At 39.3% G+C, this 26,017-nt stretch overlaps 2 protein-coding genes across 5 annotated transcripts; one reads left to right on the top strand and one right to left on the bottom strand.

Moving 5' to 3' along the window:
• Positions 1-437: 437 nt before the first annotated feature.
• On the bottom strand, positions 438-20,301 carry rnf114 (ring finger protein 114). Its single transcript, XM_084428112.1, has 6 exons — positions 20,077-20,301; positions 18,889-19,039; positions 12,713-12,819; positions 9,190-9,304; positions 5,818-5,925; positions 438-1,727 (listed from the first exon to the last, which is right to left on the bottom strand). The coding sequence occupies exons 1-6, from the start codon at positions 20,193-20,195 to the stop codon at positions 1,662-1,664; spliced, it is 666 nt and encodes a 221-aa protein (XP_084284238.1). The 5' UTR covers positions 20,196-20,301; the 3' UTR covers positions 438-1,661.
• On the top strand, positions 20,288-26,017 carry spata2 (spermatogenesis associated 2). 4 transcript variants are annotated; one of them, XM_084428111.1, is made up of 4 exons: positions 20,524-20,962; positions 22,556-22,658; positions 22,899-23,344; positions 23,664-26,017. In XM_084428111.1, exons 3-4 carry the CDS (start codon positions 23,012-23,014, stop codon positions 24,978-24,980), a joined length of 1,650 nt encoding a protein of 549 aa, XP_084284237.1. In that variant the 5' UTR covers positions 20,524-20,962; positions 22,556-22,658; positions 22,899-23,011; the 3' UTR covers positions 24,981-26,017. The 4 variants fall into 4 exon arrangements, with proteins under 4 accessions (XP_084284236.1, XP_084284237.1, XP_084284234.1 ...); XM_084428109.1 differs by having other exon boundaries at positions 20,931-21,066; XM_084428110.1 differs by having other exon boundaries at positions 20,288-20,962; positions 22,556-23,344.

Raw genomic sequence — 26,017 nt, forward strand, 5'->3', positions numbered from 1 at the left:
AGCGGTTTTTGTGACGGGCATCTGTATAACGGTTTGAGGGGCTGTTACTGTTCTAGCGTGTGTTTTCTCCCCCCTCCATCCAGTCATCCATCAGAGAGGTGGGTGTTGTTTCTGGCCCAGCATGTCTAACACACCAGTATAAATCACTCACAGTGATTTCAGGGTCCAGTGTTTAAATAATTAAAGAGCTTTAATTTATCAGGATTTAGCACCTTCAGACATGAGAGCTGACAGTCGCTGTGGGACAGAAAATGAACAACAGTAATGGAGTTAGAGCGGACGGGGGGAGAGAGAGATTCACTGTAACCAAATTGAAAGCACATGCATTAAACAGAAGGGGAAAAGCAATATGTGAAGGGGTGAAGTAATAAAGGCTGTTTTTGAACATGCTTCAGTAACACAATCAAGGATTGAGAAAAGATACACAAACATTTAAAGGCTTTTGAAGAAAAAAAAAAAGAAAAAAAAAAGTTTATTAACTATACACAAGCAATTCACGCAAGAAACTTACAGGTTAATGAATCAGTACCATTAAGCACTAATAATAATAATAATAATAATAATAACACAAGAATAAAGCAAGCAGAGGATATGACGTATCTGCATCACACAACATACAACACTTAAAGTTTCACTTTATAGGCCGGAATTTCATAATTTTGTTCAATATGTCGCATGATTTCAAACTACTGCCAATTTAAACAGACTAACTTTATTACAGAACTTATTAAAAAACTGCTATCTACAGTATGACTGCTATATAAACATGAACAACAAAAAAGGAAGAGTGCAAACAGGGTTTACATTATGAACTTTGAGCTTAAAAATGTCACTCAAAAATGAATATTCTGTCATCATTTACACTTTCCTCATATTGCTCCAAACCTGAATGACACTTTCTCCCGTGGAGCACAGAAGAAGATACTTTGAAGAACGGTTTTATCCACACAATGAAAGTCTTGGATATTTTGTTTTGTGGTCCATTTGGGTGTGGAACGACATGAGGGGGAATAACTGCAGAATTAAATTTTTTTGGGTGAACTATCCCTTTAAGGGCAGATCAGAAGTCAGACCAAGTACATCTACAGTGGATTAATGATGCAGTACTGCCCCCTATTGGTTTGAACATAAACTAAAAACGTGAAACACACCTCCAACAAGTGTTAAACTGCCTCTTAAAACAACATAATAATAAGAAAAATCACAATCTCGGGATCAAAAGACTGATCTGAATCAATATCAGTATTTCTACCCTATGAGCTCACCTCAATACTGAGGTTTCAAAACAACCCATTAAAGGAAAACACTTTAAAACGGGCCATTCTGTTCCAGTGCCACACAATCTGACAATATGCTATACAAACTTTACTATATGAACAAAAATCTGTTATAAAAGGTGAAATAATTATAGATTGGCAGAATATATTTATTTATTTTGACAGCATATATGTATATGAATATATGCGATCCATATGCTTGTTATGACTGAGGTTGAATAAGCAAATCATTAATATTACACCAATGGGAACTTTGGCATTACCAAAATTAGTGTATGTATAATAATATATCAGAATAGCCCTGAATCCCCTTGTAGTTTGTAGATTCTCTTTTAAGCACAATCAGTAGTTTTTGGTTGTGTTACGTTCAGCTGGGGGTCCATGTCAGTTTTCCAGCATTGAGCGCTGTAGAGCCTCCTGGATCATGGCTTGCTCATCTGTAGCATAATCCTGACAAAAACACAACAATATCTATTTAGGATTGGTCACAAGCAGTCTCAAACCGCCAGCAATTTCAGTCACTTAAAGGGGTCATATAATGGTACATGCACTTTTACTTAAGTTGATTGTACTGAAATGTGTGTTGGCAGTGCCTGTACACAACCATCATATAATGATCAAAATCCATCCAGTGTTTTTTTTTTTTTTTATCTCCTTATATGTTTCCCCCCATCTCAAATCAAGCTGTTCGATTTTGTGACGTCACAAAATCGATGCCCCTCCCACGATTGTTGATTGACAGCAGCGTTTCAACACAGACCCGCCCTCGCTCATGAGCGAGCTGTCTGTCAATCATAGTCGACGTGTCATTGTTGATACGCTGGAGCACTGTCTATGAGCAGAATGGCGTCTAAGAGATTGTGGTGTTCTGTTCTTGGGTGTAATAAGGAACACAGCATCATTTTGATGTTCCTAAATCCGAACCGCTGAAGACGCAGTGGCTGAGTTTGTTTTCAAGGTGAATATTCCCCACGATCAACGTCAATGCTTTCATGTTTGTGTGAATCATTTCACACACCAGACTGCTCGAGGGTCAGCAGGGCTGGACTGGGACAAAAAATCGGCCCGGGCATTTTGGCCCAGACCGGCCCACTATATGATCATAAACACCACCCATCTTTGCACGCCCTTAATTATATGCATACCAACTCCTATTCATTAAAACCACTAATGCCATGTAATGAGTATAGGAACGAGTGAGAGTTTACAGATGAAATAAGTACAAATTTGACATTTATTAATACAGTCGAACTATACTCCACAGTGGTGAATCCTAAAACAAGCTATAAGCGGCTCTGGCATAGCAATACAAGTGTTTCTTACAGGATTTTTTGTTAAAACTGTGGTGGGTGGACCTTGGTTCTTCTAGGGGGGTTCGGGGGCATGCCCCCCCGTGAGAAAATTTTGTGCATTTTAATGTTAAATTCATCAATCTGGTGCACTTTGAGAGTTCAAAATTAAAAGCTCCAACCCATATTCAGTGTGCAAATTAAACAAAGAAAAATTCAAACCTCTTTTAGTTACAGTGTCTATTTACATTACACCTACTATATAATAGTTATAATATTAATCCAATGACAGTAATAGCCATATTTTGTAAAACAAATGCACTAAAAAATAAAGGACACTTTCATAATTAGTTTTGTAACAATTTCTATACTTGAAAGAGATAAGCACATGATCTTTTATTTTGACGCAAACTGCATCAAGCTTTTATTTTGGCGGAAAACATGGTTTACAAACGCCTGTCATTAAATTTCTAGTGAATTGCGGTAATCGTCAACTATGCAGATGTGGAAATAATCTGTAACTGGGTTATGGGTTCCTACACTCCATCATGACATAGCCTTAGGGCCCTTTCACACCTGAAAGTCCGCACCAAGGTCCGAACCAAAGTTCATGTTTTGATACATTGTATACATTTGGTTAGTTTTGGTTTGGTTTCACATTGCAATTATGCGAGCGCACTAAAGAACTTTTCATGACGTACTTGCGTCCTGTCGTCATCATCTACATGGCTGCATATTGACATTGATTGGTTTGTAAACGGACGTGCGTCTGACGTCAGCGTGTTGTCAATTCGGCGGGTAACTTTGACAAGAATGAATGAACAGACGCATATTATCGTTGCCACTATGCTGTTATTATTAAGGCATTACTCCCTCCAGCACCAACTATACTCGACGCTAGTTCAAATTCGCCAAATGAACGTCCTCGTTGTGCAAACAAATCATCGCCGGTAGGACGCAGGACAAATGTGTGTGTGTGTGCGCGCGCACGCGCGAATCAGCTGGAAGAAACGCTGTGGGCAGGACTGACAGATCTGCACATAAATATTCTTCTTCAGTTGTTTATGCTACGCGGGAACCACCGGAACTTCCTGTAAATGGTCCGAAAGTCCGAACCATACAGAAAATGCTTTCACACTAGAAACGAACCAAACCTTTGAACAGTTTGATCCGGACCGAGACCACCTCTTTTCGTCGGACCAAATTTCGTCTGTTTGGTCCGGACCGTGGTCCGGGGGAGGTTTCACACCTGTAATTTTGATTCGGACCAAACTGAAAAGTCCGAAAGTCCGGACCAAACAAGGTAGGTGTGAAAGGGCCCTAAGTTAGTTCTGCTTACCGCAGGCTCTACACTCTCTCATCTCTCTCCTGATCCTCCGTCCTCACTATCATCATCTGCCACAGGAGCTGACGAAGGTCAGAAAACATATATTTTGACACATAAAGCGTCTGCTTTAAGGGCCGGGTTCTATTTTTTCACGCTATTTATCTGCACATTCCTTGCGTTTCTTCTCCATCTCGCAGACTATTCTGGCAGATATTACACACTGACACTGCTGCACGCTCGCTCACTCGTTTAAAGTTGTGATTGGGCCAGCCCAGTGTCAATCAAGGAAAGAACCAATGGGCCGCTGATCTACGTGTTTCATGGGCTGGTCTGTCAGAAAAAAAACTAACACTGACTTTTTTTGACCAATGCATTACACCGACACAAACCCAAAACGCAAGCAAAACAAAACAAAACGAATGGCCCGCCGATGTACACATTTTATGGGCCGTTAAAAAAAAAAAAAAAAAAAAAAAAAATATTTATGAGATCGGCCCAAAAAGCACGTCGGCCCACCAGGCATTTGCCCGGTATGCCCAATGGCCAGTCCAGCCGTGAGGGTCAGTATAAAGCTGGTTTTGCTAAGAAGCTGCTCCTGAAAAAAGGATCGGTACCAACTACTCGTGTTCCTGCTGCACCTCCAGAAGAAGAAGTGAGTGTAACGTTTTATTAACCTTTATATTAATCTTTATATTAATCTTTGCAAATCGCTTGCAAATTCACGGTGAATGCGGCTGTTTACACTCAGGGTACATTACGGCATGTTTTCTATGTACAACGTTCTCAATATAAATTCATAATCCCACGTTTATAATGAACAACGCGTTATGGTAATTGTGTTATTAAAACAGTGTACGCACAGAACAGAGGGGCGGGGTGAACAAAGCTCATTATCATTTAAAGACACATGCACTTAAACGGCGTGCTGAAAACAGAGCTGTTTTTGACCAGGTAAAATGAGTGTTTTCTTACAATACTAATGAGAATTTTTAATGAAAGTATATTGCAAACTTTTAATTTAGACCCTAAAGAATCATATTAGCTTGTACAAAAATGCCATTATATGACCCCTTTAAAGGTTGACTCAACTATTATAACCTAGGAAAAAGTTGGCATTGCATACACATTAAATAGTCCATTTTTAGGCAATTTAGTCAAAGCAACTTAAAATATTAAACAGCAAAAACTCATAAGTTTGATTAGTGATGGAAGCCATATAGAGCAGAATTATTTCCCTCTGATCATAATTACTACCATGATTTAGGTTAGAAAACTATGATCTTTCATTTAATAGACTTTATAAAGCAATATGAGCGACATGTTTTTTGGTCAATGCGTGGTTATTTATAGGGACGTGGAAATATTTGTTATTCAAAATAAGATATTTTGGAGAATGTTGTTAATCAGTTTCTGGTCCCCATTGACTTCTATAGTAGTTTTCCCATCTATGGAAGTCAATGGGGACCAGCAACTGTTTGATTATTAACAACATTGTCCAAAATATATAAATTTTTTGATTTCAACAGAACAAAGAAACTTGTACAGGTTAAGAACAACTTGAGAGTCAATTTATGGCTGAACTTTACCTTTAATAATAATTATACTTTTGTGCACAAACTTATGCACTTTACAGTTTCAGAAGTTTGCACAACTACAGCACAAATGGTTTAATAACACAAAGCTCTGCTAAACTAAAAGGCTTTATATCAGTAAGATGTTATTAATGCACAGCTTGACTTACTATGTATACCACGTGTAATATACAAGTTAAGTAAAATCTTTATTTACTAAGAGAACCCATGTTCAATCTTTAAAAAACGAACAGCAAGATTGTCGATAGCTGGATGATTTAGTGTATCGACAGTGTGACATTTTTCTTTTAACAGTGGAGAACCAGGGCACTGAACTGTTATAACCTACTTACCACAAAAGTGTCGTAAGAAAACGCATGTCTTATTTTGAGGTGCTGGAAGAAGTCCGCGCTCCTGTAATTGGGGTCGCCCCAGGGCATCGAGGCACATATCGGGCACACCTGCAAGAGAGACACGAGGTTCACAAAATATATTCAGTATACATCACAATATATGTAGATGAACACTGATTACATACTCTGTGCCACTTCTCAGACTCTTCTCTGTTTAAAGGGAAAGGCTCACGCAATGGAGAGCCACCGAGAACCTTAGAAATGACCCTTTCAAAGCTGATATACTCTATAAAGAACTTTTTTCCCCCCTAATTCTCATTTATTGTGGCATTGTGCAGAAACTCTGAGATGGCGACTTCTTGCTGGTTAAATTGTTCAGAACATATATGCAGTTTACAATAATCAGCACTGGTTGCAGTAAAGCCTGCTTTGACCGATTGCATAAAAATAGGCTCTTCGTGAACCCGACTCCTCTGTTTGGCTCATTTTGATCTGAAAGGGTTTATTTAACAAAAAAAAAAAAAAACAAAAAAAAAAAAAAGCAGGTGTTCATCTGAATGGTAACACACTTTAAATAAGAAACACAAACACACACTAGATTAAAGTTTTTTTGTGGGTATACAAAAAAAAAAAATAGTCCTTAATCTTCTCCTTCTCCTGACCCGTCTTAGGAAATGAATGGGAAATACAAAAATAAAATAATTTTTTTTATTTTTTTTTATTTTTATTTTTTTTATACACACACACAAACACAAATGAAGGGATGAGACGATAGAATATCCCCAATACAGAACACACACACACACACACACACACACACACACACACACACACAAATGAAGGGATGAGACTATAGAATATCCCCAATGCAGAACACTCACTCACACACTCACACACACACACACGAAGGGATGAGACGATAGAATATCCCCAATGCAGAACACACACACAAATACACACACACACACACACACACACAAATGAAGGGATGAGAGTATAGAATATCCCCAATGCAGAACACACACACAAATACACACACACACACACACACACACACACACACACACACACACACACACAAATGAAGGGATGAGAGTATAGAATATCCCCAATGCAGAACACTCACTCACTCACTCACACACACACACACACACACACACACACACACACACACAAATACTTTTTTTTTTTTAAATAATGAATTTTTATTTTTTATAAAAGATGAGTTTTTTATTTGTTATGTCTATATATATATACAGTGCTATGCATAAGTTTAGACACCCATGCTAAAGTTGACTAAAAAGAGGAATTAAAAAATCATCTTTTGGAAATTGAACTTAATGCCTTAATTAAAAAAATGAGGAAAAATCCAAACTTTAAGGACACCAATTTTTTGCAACACAAAAAATGTATTGGCATGGAGTACTTTCCATAAGATCATCTCTCAATGCAAATCAAACCAGCTATTAGGCTAACTGAAATAAAACCATGCCAGTCTCTAGGTATGGTGAAGGCTATGTGATGATGTGGGGCTATTTTAATTCCAGAGGCCAAGGGAACTTTATCAGGATGCATAGTATCCTGGATCCATGAAGTAACTGGCCTTTAAAAATAAAAATCTGCCTGCCTCTATGGGAATTTAACATAGGGGTGTCCAAACTTATGCACCCTGTATTTTAAGGAAGAACATTTATTTATTCACGATACATTATTCATTCACAAAGAGAATTGGTGTCCTTAAAGGTTGGATTTTTCCTAATTTTTTTAATTAAGGCATTAAGTTCAATTTCCAAAAGATGATTTTTATTCCTCTTTTTAGTCAACTTTAGTATGGGTGTCTAAACTTATGCATAGCACTGTGTGTGTATATATATATATATATATATGAATGCATACAAAACAAATTCAAGTAAAATTGTATTTCAAATTGGAGATGTTCCCATATTCCAGTTCCTCTGCTCAATATAGCAGCTCCACTGAGACCCTTTCTGCCCTCTAGTGGCAATAATCATCAAATGTGGGTCAATGACATTTTTTCCCTTGTAAGAGGTACTTAAAGGGATAGTTCACCCAAAAATGAAAATGCTGTCCTCATTTACTCACCCTCATGTTGTTCTGCTGAACACAAACGAAGATATTTTAAAGAAGGTTGGTAATTAAACAGTTGCTGGTCCCCATTGACTTCCATAGTATTTTTCTTTCCTATATGAAGTCAATGGGGTCCATCAGTCGTTTGGTTACCGACTTTCTTCAAAATATCTTATTTTGTGTTCAGCAGAAGAAAGAAAGTCATACAGGTTTGGAACAACATGAGGGAGAGTAAATGAGGACAGTTCACCCAAAAAGGAAAATGCTATCCCTTTAATGACTCATTGCATGACCTAATATAATGTTTTCACTAGAACTGGACTGGAATAATCTCTTTTTGTTGCTGTTTTTGTGAAATAATGTAAAAAAAGAAGAAGCTTATTTTCAATTAAAATGATATGGTTCAAGAATATACAGGTAAATCAAATAAAAATCAACAACAAAAGACAAGATTTATAAGATTTATGGACACAAAAATGAGTGTAATGTTTAAGCTCTGGGTCATTTTGACCTGCGAGGAGATGATCTGTTAAACTGTGAGGAGGAAAAGAGTAGAACCATTCAACTAGCAGCGAGTCAGCAGTCTTACTTTCCAGATTCAATTTAGACCAATCTTCCTTTTATGTAACTGACTTTTAAAGGTTATGACCACTCTTGAAGAAAAAAATAATTTAAAATCTAAGCATTTTATGCAACCAGCCTCTACCAGTGTTTAGTCTCCTAAACTTACGGCCATGTGAAAACAAGTACATCCCATGGGAATTGTTGGCTTTTTGACATATTTGCACCCCAGCAAAGATTTGATCCTCTTTGAAACAATACCTATTAATGAAGCTGACAAAGTTCTGGTTTACCACCCAGAACACCCTAGCAACCACCCTAAAGAACCTAGCAACCACCCAAAATATCCTAGCAACCGCCTAGCAACCACCCAGAAAACCCTAGAAACCACCCAAAACAGCTTAGCGACCACCCATAACATCCCAGCAACCGCCTAGCAAAAAACGTTCTGGTCCAAACTTTCTCAAGCTAACTTAAAGTTTGTCTTTGTCTCAAGTAGGTAATAGGCACTGTTTCAAAGAGTCTTGCTCGTACAAATATGTCACAAAAAGCCAACAATTTCCACGGGGTGTACTTATTTTTTCACGTGACTGTAACTACAACAAAATATGCTTTGGTTCCTTTGTCTCAAGGCTAAAGGGGCACTTACATTTTCAAAAAATGATTTACATTAAACTACATTAAAGACATTACAAGATTGAAGAGACACAAGCGAAGCCTCACCACTGGGCGCGGGTCGTGAGCGTGGCGGGAGGTGCAGTGCTCCACGAGACCGTCCTGGTCCAGGTTCTGCTGCTTACAGAAGGGACAGGTGAACGTGTGGCGGTTCGGCACTGAACTAAAGGAACAGGAGACCAAGCAGTGTGTGTGTCAGTCCAGATGAAGGATTCAGAACAAATGGGTGAAGCTAATTTAGGCAAAGCTCAGCAAAGATGTAAGGATCGTGTGAAGTTTTCAGATTCTTTGATTATTTTTTTTAAACATTAATTTATTTATTTTTAAATAAAGAAATGATTAGTTGTTATTAAAGAAACATATATTCTTTGAATGATAAAAAGTTAATTAAAATGATTGAATATGCATACCCCACACAAAACTGTACATTATATATACACACAACGTATGTTCATGTCGGCTATATCTCATGAACCATGTGAGGGAACACTTATTCACTTCATAACTTAATTTGTGTCAACATTCATTAAAAAGCATGCTGTTTTAATTTGATTCATCCAACAACAGTGTGAAGACTTTAATTATGTAATAATTGTGTTCAGTAAAAGAGCTAAGTAAATGTTAAAAGTTATGGTTATTATGAACAATCCAGTTCCTAAATTCCTTAATTATCTACCCTTCTGTTTAATATTAAACATATATAACCAATGTTCTTGGCAAATCAGACATAATATCATTTAGTTTGGTTGATGTTTTAATATTTTAACACAATAAATGGAAAAAAATAATACAAATATTTCTTTCAAAATGAACCGAAACCTTCATCTGACGGTGTTAAAGACTGACGGAGGTCCAACTGAGGTTACAATAACTGATTGACAAGACAACACATTAATTAACCAACTCATTTCTGAACTAATATTTAATTTAATACAACAATCCTTCCCGTGGATTGTTCTTCTCCTTTTAGCGGCACATTATGCCTCAATCTGGGTCTCCAGTAGCTCACAGAATATAAGCGTATATGTTAGGTTGAGTGTAATGGTAAGCATTATTATGTGGCGCCCTGTAGAAGCAACAGAAATGTTCTCAGTATGAATCCAGAGGATCTGTAGCCTGTCTTTAAACCGCATCTATTACGTACATTTTTATTTACAGTGCTATGCATAAGTTTAGACACCCATGCTAAAGTTGACTAAAAAGAGGAATAAAAAATCATCTTTTGGAAATTGAACTTAATGCCTTAATTTAAAAAATTTGGAAAAATCCAACCTTTAAGGACACCAATTTTCTTTGTGAATGAATAATGCATCGTGAATAAATAAATGTTCTTCCTTAAAATACAGGGTGCATAAGTCTGGACACCCCTATGTTAAATTCCCATAGAGGCAGGCAGATTTTTATTTTTAAGTATTTTTTTTTTTTTTTTTTTTAGGATACTATGCATCCTGATAAAGTTCCCTTGGCCTTTGGAATTAAAATAGCCCCACATCATCAGATAGCCTTCACCATACCGAGAGATTGGCATGGTTTTATTTCAGTTAGCCTAATAGCTGGTTTGATTTGCATTGAGAGATGATCTTATGGAAAGTACCCCATGGGGTACTTTCCATAAGATCATCTCTCAATGCAAATCAAACCAGCTATTAGGCTAACTGAAATAAAACCATGCCAATCTCTCGGTATGGTGAAGGCTATGTGATGATGTGGGGCTATTTTAATTCCAGAGGCCAAGGGAACTTTATCAGGATGCATAGTATCCTAAAAAATAAAATAAAAAAAATACTTAAAAATAAAAATCTGCCTGCCTCTATGGGAATTTAACATAGGGGTGTCCAAACTTATGCACCCTGTATTTTAAGGAAGAACATTTATTTATTTACGATACATTATTCATTCACAAAGAAAATTGGTGTCCTTAAAGGTTGGATTTTTCCAAATTTTTTAAATTAAGGCATTAAGTTCAATTTCCAAAAGATGATTTTTTTATTCCTCTTTTTAGTCAACTTTAGCATGGGTGTCTAAACGTATGCATAGCACTGTATGCCTGACCTGCATGACTTCATAGAGAGCGAACATGTCCGACAGCATTTCTCACTGCTTCAAGGGTTTGTTCACTTCGAAATGAAATTCCTGTCATCATTTAATCGCCCTCGAGTTGTTTCAGACCTGTATGACTTTCTTTCCTCTGCTGAACACAAAAGAAGATGATGTGACCGATTGACTAGGGGTAAAAATACTATGGAAGTCAATGACTGTTTGGTTACCCATATTCTTCAAAATATCATCCTTTGTGTTCTGCAGAAGAAAGAAAGTCATACAGGTCTGAAACAACTCGAGGGCGATTAAATGATGACAGGAATTTGATTTCGAAGTGAACTAACCCTTGAAGCAGTGAGAAATGCTGTCGGACATGTTCACTCTCTATGAAGTCTATTACATCAGGGTTTGCTATTGCTGTGATCTCATGTGAGTGACAGGTTGTAAAAAAGAAGTGTACAAATTATTTATAATAAGAACTGCAATATTCCATAAAAAAATTAGAATCATCAATTCTGATTTCAATGTATATATATACAGTACAGGTCAAAAGTTTGGAAACATTACTATTTTTAATGTTTTTGAAAGAAGTTTCTTCTGCTCATCAAGCCTGCATTTATTTGATAAAAAAAAAGAAAAAAAAAAGTAATATTGTGATATATTATTACAATTTAAAATAATTGGTTTTCAATTTATTATACTTTAAATGATCATTTATTTCTGTGATGCAAAGCTGAATTTTCAGGATCATTACTCCAGTCTATCACATGATCCTTTAGAAATCATTATAATATGAGGATTCATTATCAAAGTTGGAAACAGTTCTGCTGCTTAATATGTTTTCATAACCTGTGATACTTTTTTAGGATACTTTGATGAATAAAAAGTAAAAAAGAAAAGAAAACAAAAGAAGCAAATGTTTTAAAATAGAAATCTTTTGTATCAACAATATACACTACTGGTCAGTGATTTTGGGTCAGTAATTTTCTTTCTTTCTTTTTTTTTTTGAAATAAATCAATACTTTTATTCAGCAAGGATGTGTTAAATTGATAAAAAGTGATAGTAAAGATTTATATTATTAGAAAATATTTTTTTTATTTTGAATAAATGCAGTTCTTTTTAACCTTTTATTCCTCAAATATATTAGGCAGCAGAACTGTTTCCAACACTCATAATAAATCAGAATATTAGAATGATTTCTAAAGGATCATGTGATAGACTGGAGTAATGATCCTGAAAATTCAGCTTTGCATCACAGAAATAAATGATAATTTAAAGTATAATAAATTGAAAACCAATTATTTTAAATTGTAATAATATATCACAATATTACTTTTTTTTTCTGTATTTTTGATAAAATAAATGCAGGCTTGATGAGCAGAAGAAACTTCTTTCAAAAACATTACAAATAGTAATGTTTCCAAACTTTTGGCCTGTACTGTATATATATATATATATATATATATATATGATATCCTAATTGAAAAATCACCCATATACAGTATTAAATGCTGAAGAATGTTATATTACCTGACAATGGAAGGCTGGGTCTTTGAAATGGACTTCATACCATCCTTGATATAGTCTTGATATTTGGAGCAAACCCCTGTGTGGCTTCTCATGTCAGACAAAAGAACCTGGGTAGTAGATACACAATTTAACTTGGATTCAGACAGAAGCTCACGGTCAACACACAGTCTGTTCATGGCCCGGCTGATGCATACCACACACTGAACTCAACAGCACTTGTGGGAATCGAAAGCTCAAATCAGATTGCCTGATAGTACACGATTTCCACGAATCAGGGTGCAGAGGTTTTGATCAGTCTGACACGAATCTAAACGTGTTTAAAAGGTACTGGGTTTACTTAACAATTTAGTAAAACTTAGAACAACTTAGCAATGTAAAAAGACAGAATAAACCTCCATTTGACTGAAGAGATCAACATATATGTCTGTGATTGGCTACACTGCTCAACGCTGCAAATATCTCTTTTGCTGATAAGGCAAATGCTATTATTACAGTTTCTCTAACACTCCTGTAGAACCGGTCCGGGTCTGATGATCTTGATGTTCCTGTAGAACCGGGTCTGATGATCTTTTCACGGTTTTTCATATTAACGAAGTCAATGCTGTGTGTGAATCGATGACCATCACTGTTAAAGATGTGGTGAAAATCCAGATTTTAATGTTGTTTATGTGTCTATGTGGTGTTTTTAATATGCTTTAAGACAAATCATGTGTAAATTCATAAGTCGACACCATTGCTGAGTATTTCCTCCTTAAAACTGCAGTGAACCAAAGACAGTCTCAAAAACACGCTTTGAAATCGCTGGTGTTTCTGACGTCACAAACTACCTTGTAACCAATCAGATCAACGTGTGATCGTCAACCAGTGGATCTCTGAGCTGAGGGAGTGAGTGGAGGCGGGGCGCATTTGCATATTCATAGAACCGCGTATACTAAATGAGGCAAGGGTGTCGAGTTACAGTCAAGCTATTTTAAGACATGAAGAAACATTTAAATGTCACTTTGGTGATCAAAGACATGTTTTAAGGTATAAAATAAAAAATAAAACCGTGATAAAATGATTGACTACAGGGGGACTTTAACTGGGAAATTACCTTTGATTTGAACTGGCCCTGTCCTAAGAATCTCAGTCCTCTTTGTTCAACAGGTGTTTCGGCCTCACTATCACTGCCTGTGTGCTGTATACCTCAGTGTTGTGTTGTTTGTGGGCTACACTCACCGAAACATTAGGGGCTTTCGACCTGAAGAACCTTTTCATAGTTCCTAGAGCTAACAACAGAAGTACACACTTTTTGGCGTGTTCAGGAACTGGGAACGGATGTAGTTCTAGGAACGCCTTTCGGGGGAACTTAATTAGCTCATTCTTCAGAGTAGGGTCTAACACAAGCACAATAGGAACTCCCAGTGATGTAGGCCAATGCTGGGTACACACCAAAAGATAATCGGGCTGATTTTGGGCCGATTTCCCCCCTTCCGACAACCCTAGCTGTGTCCCGATTATCTTGATGGTTCAACAGATTATTTTATCAGATTTTCCCTTGGTGTGAGGTGTGTTAAGAGTGTCCGAACCTGCTCGGAAGAACGTCGGAGCCGCCCCGATCGCGAATCGTAAATATTCAACATGTTTAATATTTACGATCAGAAATCCTGATGTGTGGGGGGGAACCCAGAGGACAAACGCGCGCACGCTCTGGAGATTATCACGTGAAACGAAACAATATCCAATCAGAAAGCGAGATGATGGAAGACGGTCATTCTCACACACACACTCAGTTCAGTGAGGATCTATAGAGAAATAACTTTTTCTAAAGAGACAATAAATCCAAAAAAGAATAAATAAAGAATGAATATATTTCTGTATAAAAGGTTATATATAATGGTGGGTACAATGTTTTTTTTTTTTTTTTATGTGAATTTTCTGTGAAAATCATTCCAAACACAATCATCGCAATTTCTTCCTGCATATCATCCGCCATGCTTATTCTGAAGTCTCGCGAGATTTCCTGTGAGATTTCCAGAGAAATCTGTTGGTGTGTGGTGTGCTGTCTGTGTCACATCATGGCACACACACACTATAGGAGCAAAACGCTTAAATCTAGGATTTTCTGTCCTCATGTTTGTGGTCTGTCACATTTTGAAAATCTTATAAGATGTAAAAAATCTTTTGGTGTGTACCCAGCACAAGTGTACGTTGATTGGTCGAACGCATGCTATACGAAACAGCACCTGACATTTAAAAAAAAAAAGCTGTGTAAACACACACAGTTTACTCCACAGTAAACACACAGAGAGTGAATTGTAGCCCCGCAGGTTAACATAGGAGATTTCCTCTCTTAGTCCTGCTTTTAGCTCTTTCCATCTCCATTAGGTGGGTGTGCCCTATTGTCATGTCCGGCCCGGGAGAGAGGTAGAGCTGGTCCCTGTGTCTGGCGTGTGTGTTGGCTGATAGCGGTGGAGATTGTGTGAAAAAGACTTTGGGGAGCAGAGCCACATTCTTGTTTTTGTCTCTTCTTTATCCTGCTCTGCTAGGGTAGCGGTGTTTCGTTATTAATTTATTCCCGGCAACTTTAACGTTGACTTCGCTCTGCTGAGAGGGTTTTACTCTGGCTGGCTCGCTCTAGCTCTACTGACTCTGTCTCTAAACGGTCCTTCGCACTGGTGGAGCGTTCTCCAACTAATAACGGAAGTACTCGCTTTTTGGTGTGTTCGCACCGCAGGAACTGGGAATGATTTAAAGCTACACTGTGTAATTTTTTTAAGTTGATTCTTAGCAAAAAACACTTTGTTCTTTCAAAATGATATGTGCTCATTAATGTGTAATTACTTCTACCAACTAATCAAGTATTCTCGTAAGCGTAGAATCTGCCATTTAGAATACATACGAGCGAGTCGCTCGAACGGTGGCAGCCATGTTGTGCCTCCATCTTGAAAATACATTAGCCAAAGAGGGACATACCTGGCAATTCAAGCTTCGCCTTTCGCGTTTTGACACTCAGTGGCACCGTGACGAATGCAAGGGGGAGATTAACTCATGACTGCCGGCAGGTTTGATATAATACGGCCACCGTAGGAGTTAAAACTCTCCTGGAATGGGAGGGGCTAGAAAGTAATATTCAGTTGGTAGTCATAAACAATTTCACCGCTAGATGGGAGAAAATCCTACACAGCGTAGCTTTTGGAGGGACTAAGTTGTCTCCTACTTCACAGAATGGTCAAACCCAGCACAATCCTCCTTTCTCCTGACGAGCCTACTGCGTTTTACATTACGGGAGGCACTTCCGGTTTGAGGAAGTTCCACTCAAAAAGACTGAAACAAATCATTTCAGATCATACGGTTGCACAACAAATAATCCTTATCTGTAAGTTTGACTAAAAGAGTTGTAGAATTTCCTTCATGTTCAGACTACAAGATAATAACGTAGCGCTTGGTATTTTAATGTGACGGGGTATAACAAGCATATCTGAGGCAAGAGCTCTTTTCAGACGCTGCATCCTTTTCCTCCAGATTATTTTCTTTTTTTGTTTGTATAAAAAGGACAACATATTCTGTGCATTTGTGGTCTGCTTTCCTGATTTAATTTACGGTATATCGCATTAATAATTCACTGGAATGCACTGAGAATCTCGCGTTTTCTCCCCAAATCCTCACGTCTATTTGCAGGTTTGTTTTCACGCGGATGCTTTAAAATATAATTGTCTCCATTAGCAGTGTTTACTGGAACGTTTCTAAAGCAAGTAAATACAATATTTATTGTCTGTCAAAATGACGGAAATCACTTTGAAATATTATCACTCAATGTTCCAGTTAATGAACATTTTTGATTAAGGCAGCGCGTTACATAATACAGACAAATATTACTACAGAGATATTTAACACGTCCATAATATTGCTGCAGAAATAATCAAGCTTTGGGGTTGTTCACGGTCTGAGGTACTAACTAATTGGTTAATGCTTTTACATGTCCTTTTAATGGCCAATGGTTGAAGGGTGAGTAGAATAATGTCATCATCTCATTGTACCCAGCTGTTGATGCGTTATCATTGCGTTCATAGAGTGAACCTTTCACTGATTGTTGACAGTTGAACAGATGTTACTCCCATAATTCGCATCATGAGGCGTAGGAAAAAGGTGGATAGGAACTACCAGTGACGTTGATTGGCTGAACGCATGCGAAAAACCGGCACTTTTTTTTTTTTTTAAGCCATGTTTGACATAAAAGGTGACATATATATTTAATATGTTTAGAAAATAAAGGAATGCTCTTATGAAGTTAAAATGAATCAATTTAGAGGGGAAAATATCACCTCTTAAAGGGGACCTATTATGCGAAACTGACTTTTACATACAGTAAATGTGTGTCAGCAGTGTGTTACACAACTACCCTATGATGGTGTCAGGGTTTTGATGTTTCAGTGTGTTTTAAGTTCAGTGCCCGTTTGCCCGTGTGACCCAGTTTCCCAGTGTGTGCCAGTTTGTTCCCTTGACTGTATATCCCCATTCACCTGTTGCCCATTAATTTTAGCTCTGTGTATTTAAGTCCTGTCTTCCTTCAGTTAATTGTCACAGCAAGTGTGTTTTGTCTGTTTCTTGTGATATATTTGGATTAAAGACTATTTTGTTTGAATCTTCATCTTCATGCACTTCCTGGTTAGCAGTCTCTGTGACAGATGGTAACTAAAAAAAAAACAGTGTCTCAAAATGAGTCGTTGGCTAGAGGGATGTGTTTGACCTTTGCGTTTGCGTCTTGGCATATTTTATAGCGTCTTGCACAGGAAACGGCGTTTTAAAAACACAACGCTCAATTAAAGGAAGTTTAACCTGTAAAAAACGTACGAATGGCCTCGAATTGGGGGGGGGGGGGGGGGAGGTCATTCTAGCGCATGTTTGCATGGAAAATAATGGAAAGGCAGCGCAGTGGAATTCAAAAACATGTTTTGTTCTCCAGTTTTGGAGTATCTGAGCTAAGGCACGAAGGCTCAGCCCTCTTCTGGAAATGGGCGCGGGGAGCAGCAGCTCATTTGCATTTAAAGGGATACTCCACTTTTTTTGAAAATAGGCTCATTTTACAACTCCCCCAGAGTTAAACAGTTCAGCTTTACCGTTTTCGAATCCATTCAGCCGATCTCCGGGTCTGGCGGTACCACTTTTAGCATAGCTTAGCATAGATCATTGAATCGGACAAGACCATTAGCATCTCTCTCAAAAAAATGACCAAAGAGTTTCGATATTTTTCCTATTTAAAACTTGACTCTTCTGTAGTTACATTGTGTACTAAGACCGACGGAAAATGTAAAGTTGTGATTTTCTAGGCTGATATGGCTAGGAACTATACTCTCATTCCTGCGTAATAATCAAGAAACTTTGCTGCCGTACCATGAATCTAGCAGGCGTAATGATATGACGCAGCGCCTGAAAATAGTCCCCAGCTCGGTAACTTCCAACATGACCGGGACTAAGTTTGTCTAACCTATTAGACCTATTTCAGGCGCTGCGTCATATCATTACGCCTGCTGGATTCATCTTGTCCGATTCAATGATCTATGCTAAGCTATGCTAAAAGTGGTACCGCCAGACCCGGAGATCGGCTGAATGGATTCGAAAACAGTAAAGCTCAACTGTTTAACTCAGGCATTTTGGACATGGTAAAATAAATGATCTGTGGGGTATTTTGAGCTGAAAATTAAGTCACATTCTGGGGACACATAAGAGTCATATTACATCTTGTAAAAAAGGGGCATAATAGGTCCATTAGTTTCTGTCACTACTATGAATTAATCACCGCACAGAATATGAAGAATATGGAAATCTTCAGGAGTCGGCGGTCCACAACAGGCCTAAACCTTCCAAGGTACTAGCGCAAAAACACACTCAGCTAAAATGACATTTAATTAAAAAAAGGCACACTAAGATATCTTTTTTTGTCAATATTGCAACCCTGCTTGACACTAATTTCTTTAAAATTTCCTGTACAACCATTCAATGCCTTTTTTTCCTATTGTCTATTAGTCAATTATTGCAGTATAATCTATTTCAGATAAACATGTCCCTACTGTGTTTAACAATCTCCCCCTGATTAAGTGGGTGTTTTTTGGACAGAATAAGCACTTACAAATGAATAAGTAATGCCATCTAAACGTAACATACACAGTTTAACTCGCAAGCATGCACCCACACACCTCTGTTGTACAGCCTTTGCACCTCCCGATTGATCTCTGCATCAAGTCTTGCAAACGATCTGCTTTATCCCACTTGTGCAGATCGGACCTGCAGACTGCACACACAGGTTTCTGAGGCCGCAAGCACTCCCGAAGGCAGCTCTCACAGAATCTGACCACACAAAAGGGATATGTTTTATTTAAGCAGTAATGTTTGATGCAAATGTGCACATTTGGATGACAACAAAACAATCCCACTTTCCAACAAGATACATGACTGTTTCTCACTATGTAGGGTGAATTAAGGGTGACTGGGACATCATTTTCTCGCCTAATGGTTGAACATAAAAACTTTGTTGCTGAGTCATATCTGTGAGACCACATAATCAAAATTGGACGCCCTCATTGGTGTGACATTATGTAGGTGGGCGGGGCAGGCATCAAATTTGTGTTTTCCGACATTTTCACTTGTTCAAACCCTAATCAACCACAAAAATGTTGGGCCGTTTGGCTCAGTTTACATAAAAATGTATGACATGCATTCATCCATTATAATATAAACGTGTTTCCTGGTTTTAACATCTTTCAGATTACAGAAATGCATCATGTGTTGGGCTGATGGTTTTAATTTATGGCAAGAAACCTTACAATCTCCCAATCACCCTTAATTCACCCTATATATTTTTAATTGATATAATGCACACTTGAAGATTTCATCAACACTGTTACCACCATTTTCCCCCTATTTAAATAAACTAGTCCATGACTCTTCAATTTATTTTAACAAAGTATTCCTCTTTTTATCGCTTTTACTGGTGTTTTGTTATGATTGTCGGTAATGTATGATGGATATCAAAATTATTCTTTTTTTTTTTTTTTTACCTCATCAAAATGGAAAAGACCCTGTTTCATAGGTCACTGTGGGTGTTGTAGTTTGATCAAAGCATAATAAAGCTAGCACTACAATTCCCACAATCCCACACTGCAAAGTTTTCTACACAAGAAACAAAACTGAAAGTAACCAATTTCTGTCTTCTGTGAAACTCATATCACAACTACATTTATTGATCGTTATTGGGCACAATCATGTTAAGTTTAAACTACATGGCACGAAGGCTGTGCGTCGGTTGCACGTGATAGCGAAATAAACATTACACATGTCAATCGAGAAGTTACTGCGGTAAGGCACTAGACCTCATGGATACTCACGTATGTCCGCACTGTGTGGTCATCGGAGAGATAAATATCTCCAAACACACAGGACATATGAATTCATCATCTTCAGCATCGTTCACATCAGTTTGAGGGATTGTTTTGAGCATTGCCATGTCTGCTGCGCTGTGTTTCCGTGTTCTTGAACTCCAGTCCGGTGAGATTCACTGTCGGGATGGGAGGAGCACAAACTCAGCTGATCTCATGCACACGCATGAGAAATTACATTAATACAGACCTGTTTGACTAATGACAAAAAGCCGCAGAGGTTACCCAAATGAGTGAAAGATGGTACATATGTAGTGTGTGCGTGTGTCGTCTTTTAATCAAGAGTTGTGAGCGTGATATTGCTGCTAGTGGTATCCGATTCATAAACGAATCACTTGAACCGGTTCTTTTAATTGATTCGGAAGGCGTGAATTTAAAAATCATGAATTTCTACTCGACTGCGAGGTAGATGAAACCATAGACAATAGTATACGTATTTATTATGTCTACGGTTGAAACTTTTTATAGTGAAACCGATGGGTGAAAAACGTAACATTTGACTGGAATGACAGCAACAAACTGGAACACGTACGTCGTCACTAAATATTTGTACAATTAAAATCCTACGCTAACTGAAAATGACTCGGTGTTTGAGCAAACATTAGTTAAAGTACAACATTTAAAAAAAACAAAGACGTTGAATGCAGCGCAGGGACTTCTGGGATTTTGAGCGATGACTCCAATGAATCGAATCATGTAGCCCGAACCGACTCGCTGAATGAATCGGAGATTCCAACGCTAGTCCTATCTGCAGCCTGCAGCCTCGGGAGCGCGCAGAGGAGGCAGTGTGGCGCATGCGCAGTGTGGCGATGGGGATTTCCAGCGGAACATGAAGGTAAGAGGCGCTGGATGATGGGGAGGAGGGCGGCTCATTAATGGTGCCCAGCACCGCACGACACTCAACGGGCATGTTTACATTCAAGTCTTGTTCATATTGAGGTAATTAAAAAGTAAATGAAGGATGGTGTGTGGTTAAATTGTGTGGTGTGTGGGTTTACAGGGCCCTGCAACTGCGCTAATGTTAGCAGTGGTGTGCTAACTGCATCTGACATCAGCCATAGAAACGAGTTAAGAGTAGAGTAACGACTTTATTAATGTCTATCCCTGTAATAAACACTCGTTAAGAGATCAGATCGGACTGTCTGGTGCTTTGACAGATTTATTTACTAAGTAAACGAGACTCATGTTAGCTGTGTGTTGCTAACACACGTCACTGTTTATTACTGTAGCAATGCAATGCAGGCAGAAATAATCATGTGTTAATACTTCACTGTTCTCTGTAAACCCTGGTTTGTTTAGGTGGATTTTTTCACATTTTCTATGTTCAGTATGATGTTGTGATTATGATAGGATGATATCCTGATGGTAGTGATGACAATATAGATAGATAGATAGATAGATAGATAGATAGATAGATAGATAACTTAGTGTTAAGTGTATGTATTTGGTAGCTTGAATGACAGTCTCATCAGTTTTCATTGAACTGGTAAATGCTGGGAATACTGTGTGAGTATCCAGTTGGCAGCCTAACCAATGAGGAACGAAGTGGTTTGTGTGGCCTTATTGTACACAGTCCACATTCATTACTAGAAACAGGTTTTGAGCTCCTTTACAGGAGTACAGGATTATATACACACAGCTTTGTGGAAAGTTCCAAATTTCCATCATTCACAAGATTGACAATTCAAAAATTGTCCCCTATCCTTACCAGTTTGTGTGTTAATGTTTTTTTTAATTTTTTTATCTAATTTGCTGATGATTTCAGCATCTATACATGGAGAAAGCTATTGAGTTCCCATTCATCTCAAATTATCAATAAAGTCAGGAAGTATTCTGCATGCTCTTTGGACACAGACATGAGTCAGTCACGTGAGCAGTGAATGCTGATTGGCTGATGGAACCACAGTCCGAAACCCTTCACTGCTGGTTCTGTTGGTTACATCAGCTGATATAGCAAAGGCCAAAAGTTTAGTCCCATTTTGCGTTAATCCATTTTATTTAAATGCCATTCAAAAACACAAAACAGTATCATTATTATAATGAAATATTTGTAGTGTATATGTTGCTTACAAGTACATGACTACATTTTAATGTCTGTTAGAGGAGGAGGATTATTTGTGTACCTAAAATGGTGTTGTCAGACTGCCCATGCTAACTTTCAAACATTTTACTCCGTTTAGGCTAACCCATAATTAAATCCATTCCACATAATTACACAGATTTCCATTCACAAAAGCTCAGATAATGAGCCCAGTCTACTATAATTTAGACCACATCACACATATGTAATGCTCATTCTCATGGTCTGCTTTGGTCTTTCTGCATTATTAACTAGCTCTGTGATTGCAGGTCAATAGACTGAGGCAAGCCTCCACTTATTACATAGAGTTGTGTTATTCAAACAGGTTTTGTTCTTCTCTCATTGCAGCAGCTGGCAGCATTGGACATGGTGTTTTTAACGTATTCTCCTCTGCAAGCCCTGACCTTCAACCTACTGCAGGGGGGCAACCTGACAGTGAGGGCTTAAAAAGGTGAGGAGTCTCCATTCAGCCCCCCCCAGTTCAACCACCTTCTCATGTCATGTTGCTTCTTTTGAGGTGTTTTGGCTAATGAGGCACGCAGGGATGCCTGTAACAGCAGGACAGAGCCCTGGGCAAGGTGTACGCCCAAATTAAACCGCACACCTCTTCACTTTCATTATTCCATATCACTCCTTTGGAGGATGATCGCAACTTGCTGATTTTCCCCACTATACTGCACCGTTGTCCCAGGTCTTTCGGTGTCCAGTGGGAGAGAGAGGCCTTGAGATGGCAAGGGGTCCCATTTAAAGAAACTCCTGGATTGTGGGATAAGCGGTTGCCAGCTACGCAGCCCACTGCCACCAATGGATGCCAAGTTGCGAGAAGATCTGTTCCGCAGGTATGTGGCATCTCTGGAGAATCGGCTCGAGGAGGGAACCGGTGAAGGAGGAGGAGATAAGCCAGGGGCTAAGACTGAGGAAGCACTGATTTCCACTGCGACGGCACTGCTAGGCTCATACCAGCCTGATCCCGGGCAACGCTTCCGCATGGTTCGGTTCTACGACGTAGCGGAGAACTCACTGAGAACTCAGAGAGGCGCAAACTTGCGGACATTGGAGACAGCCTTTGCGACGCTGGAAACCATCTGTACCAACTTGTTGCTCTTTCCGTGGAAGAAGGAGTTCCGTTGCATTAAGGTGAGTCGAGACATTGAAGGATCCTCAAAAAAAGGCCCCCCCAAAAAAAAAAATCTAATTTTGCAGTTCTTGACTTCTGTGGAGCACAAAAGGAAAGATGTTTCTTTTTGGGTGAACTACGATATATCAGAGGAAACAAGTTGTGTGAGGAGCTAAGGTTGTAGATTCAGTGCATTTTGGGGTTGTTATTGAGCCTTTTATTAATACCTTACCTTACATTTTCTTGTTTGTGAATGTGAAAGATATCAGACAAGGCAGTGTGAATGTCATAATTCCCTTTCCTTTTGACCGTTTAATGACTTTTCTTTCACCCTTCCAGACCTTCACAGGGCCATACGTGTACCAGTTGCAGTCGGTGATATGCGACGCGGACCTGCGTTCACTTCTGCGCTCCATGGGCTACTCAAGAGACCAAGAATTGCAGTACCACGTTCGGGACCATCCGGGCGGAGCCTCCCACCTTCGGCAGCTTTCCTTTGAGCTGCTTCTTGCCCAGGCTGAATGCCGGTTACTCAGCGAGGTGGTGTCCATGTCTCGGGGCTTCGCCTCGGAGCTGGAGGCCGTGGATGTGAGGAGGAACACCAGAGAAGATGCAGCAGGGTGTGCTGACGCCCTCCGCCGACGGGACAGCCTCACCGGAGACTTGTCGCGCCTGTCGGTGCGGCCCGTGGATCTCGACCGTGCCCATCTTCGGAGAAGCGGTCGGCCCTCCAAATCAGTGGATGTGACGGACAGCGCAGGACACTGGCACCAAGCCAGCAAGCCCGTGTTAAAGGCTTCGCTCAGCCTCCGCAAAGAGCCGCTATTCGTCGACACGGAGGAAGACATGAAGGATGAAATCCTCCGACCGAGTCCCTCGCTTTACCCCGTGGCGGCTCCGCCCTCGTACAGCCCAGTGGCGGACTTCTTTCCCATCCAGTCGCCCCCGTCCGAGCCATACTCCTACCACTTGTCCTCCCTGGATGAGGTGGACTTGTACACCGAGCGGGGTTTGGGTGGCCTCCAGACGGCCTCCAGACCGCCGAGCCGGGAGCCTCGAGAAGCCCGGGACGGCTGGGTTCTGAAGGGGCACATGATGAAGTGCCAGGGCTGCGGGATGGGCTGCCCTTCGCTCTCCTCCTGCCAGCGGTGCGACATGATCTTGTGTTCGTCCTGCCATGCGGTGGAACCGACGCCTTGTTGCGGCTTCCAGGATTACACTAAAACTTCCCGCCCTCTGGACGGATACATGCCCATCAAGGAGAAGTTGTCCGTCTACTCCAACGCCCACTCGCACACTCACCCTCACCCTCACCCACTCCCCCACGCTCAGTCCCACTCGCTGTTGCTGGACAAAGCTGTGATGAGCAGCAAGCTGTTTCCCAGTAAACCCGTGGGATCGGTGGTCAGCTCGGTCAGCAGCGGCGGCGGCAGCGGCGGGGGGGAGCGGATGAGTTTGGGCGGCTCCCGCTGTGGCTTTTGCAACAAGCCCGGGGCCTCCCACACCTGTGTGAACTGCTCCAAGGTGTCATGTGACATGTGCATGAGCCTTTACGGCAGTGATGTGTGCACCCGCAAAAATCCTCATCATAACTTTGTGCCCAATCATCAGCTCAATTTCAAATCCAGCACCATATCCCACCTCGTGTATCGATAGACCGGGAACACAGCCGCGCTTCAGTTGTGCACTACACCTCTATTGCTCCTTTGCCTTTTTCACCCTTGATTTGTTTTTGTTTTATTTAACGTTTCCTGCTTCCTCTCTCAGTTGGCACTTGTTTTGGTCATGTGATGTTGCGGTGCATTTCTTGTCCCTCAGTAGCTCTACTTTATCAAGGACAAAAAAAAACAAAAAGCAAAAAAAAAAAAGGTGTTTAACCCGAGAAATCCATTCAGTATCAATGTTTGTTAACTTTAAACTAACCATGCAGCGTGAACTGTGAAAGTTTAGCAGAGACTTCACCCTGGAATCGAATTGAGAAAGTTGGAACTTCTCAAACTTGAACAAATGAACAACAACAACAACAAAAATATTACACTGGACGTAAATAGTATATATTTTGAATTGTGAAACTATAGATCTATGTAAGACTTTTCCAGTTGAATGGGGTTTAAGTTGTGAATTTGTATCAGAACTTCTAGTTGCTGTTAAGTCCCTATATTGAGTCCTCTGACAGGAAATGCCTTGTGGGTTTACCCCGAAGAAGTCAGCCTACGCTGTTCAAAGATGCTGCTGTTGAGAGTAACACCAGGAGAGGGCACTCCTGGCTTCAACATGTTTTGCAAGAACCATGAATCTCTTCTTGGCAAAGTTAATGCACATACTGTATGATTATGTCTGTGTATATATTTAATTTGTTTTCCTCTGTCCAGGTTTCCTTTACATTATTGTAACCTGTTAATATTTTAATTGATTTGAAATGGAGAATAATTTAATATTTTGCTACACTGACTGTCATTAGAAATGGTTTAAAGTTTGAGTTTTTTTTTTTTTTTTTTTTTTGTTAATTCATTGTACATTAAATATATGATGGTGTGTACACATACCATGACAAACTAAAGTGTTACTACTGGGTGAATGTCACAAAGGATTGTATGGGTCATATTTCACCCCAAAATCCAAATAAGACATTATATTATGCTTCGAGGAAAATAAGATTATCATTATTGCACTGAAAAAAATACAGCATTGAA

This window comes from Rutilus rutilus, assembly GCF_951802725.1.
Source record: "Rutilus rutilus genome assembly, chromosome: 13".
NCBI lineage: Eukaryota > Metazoa > Chordata > Actinopteri > Cypriniformes > Leuciscidae > Rutilus > Rutilus rutilus.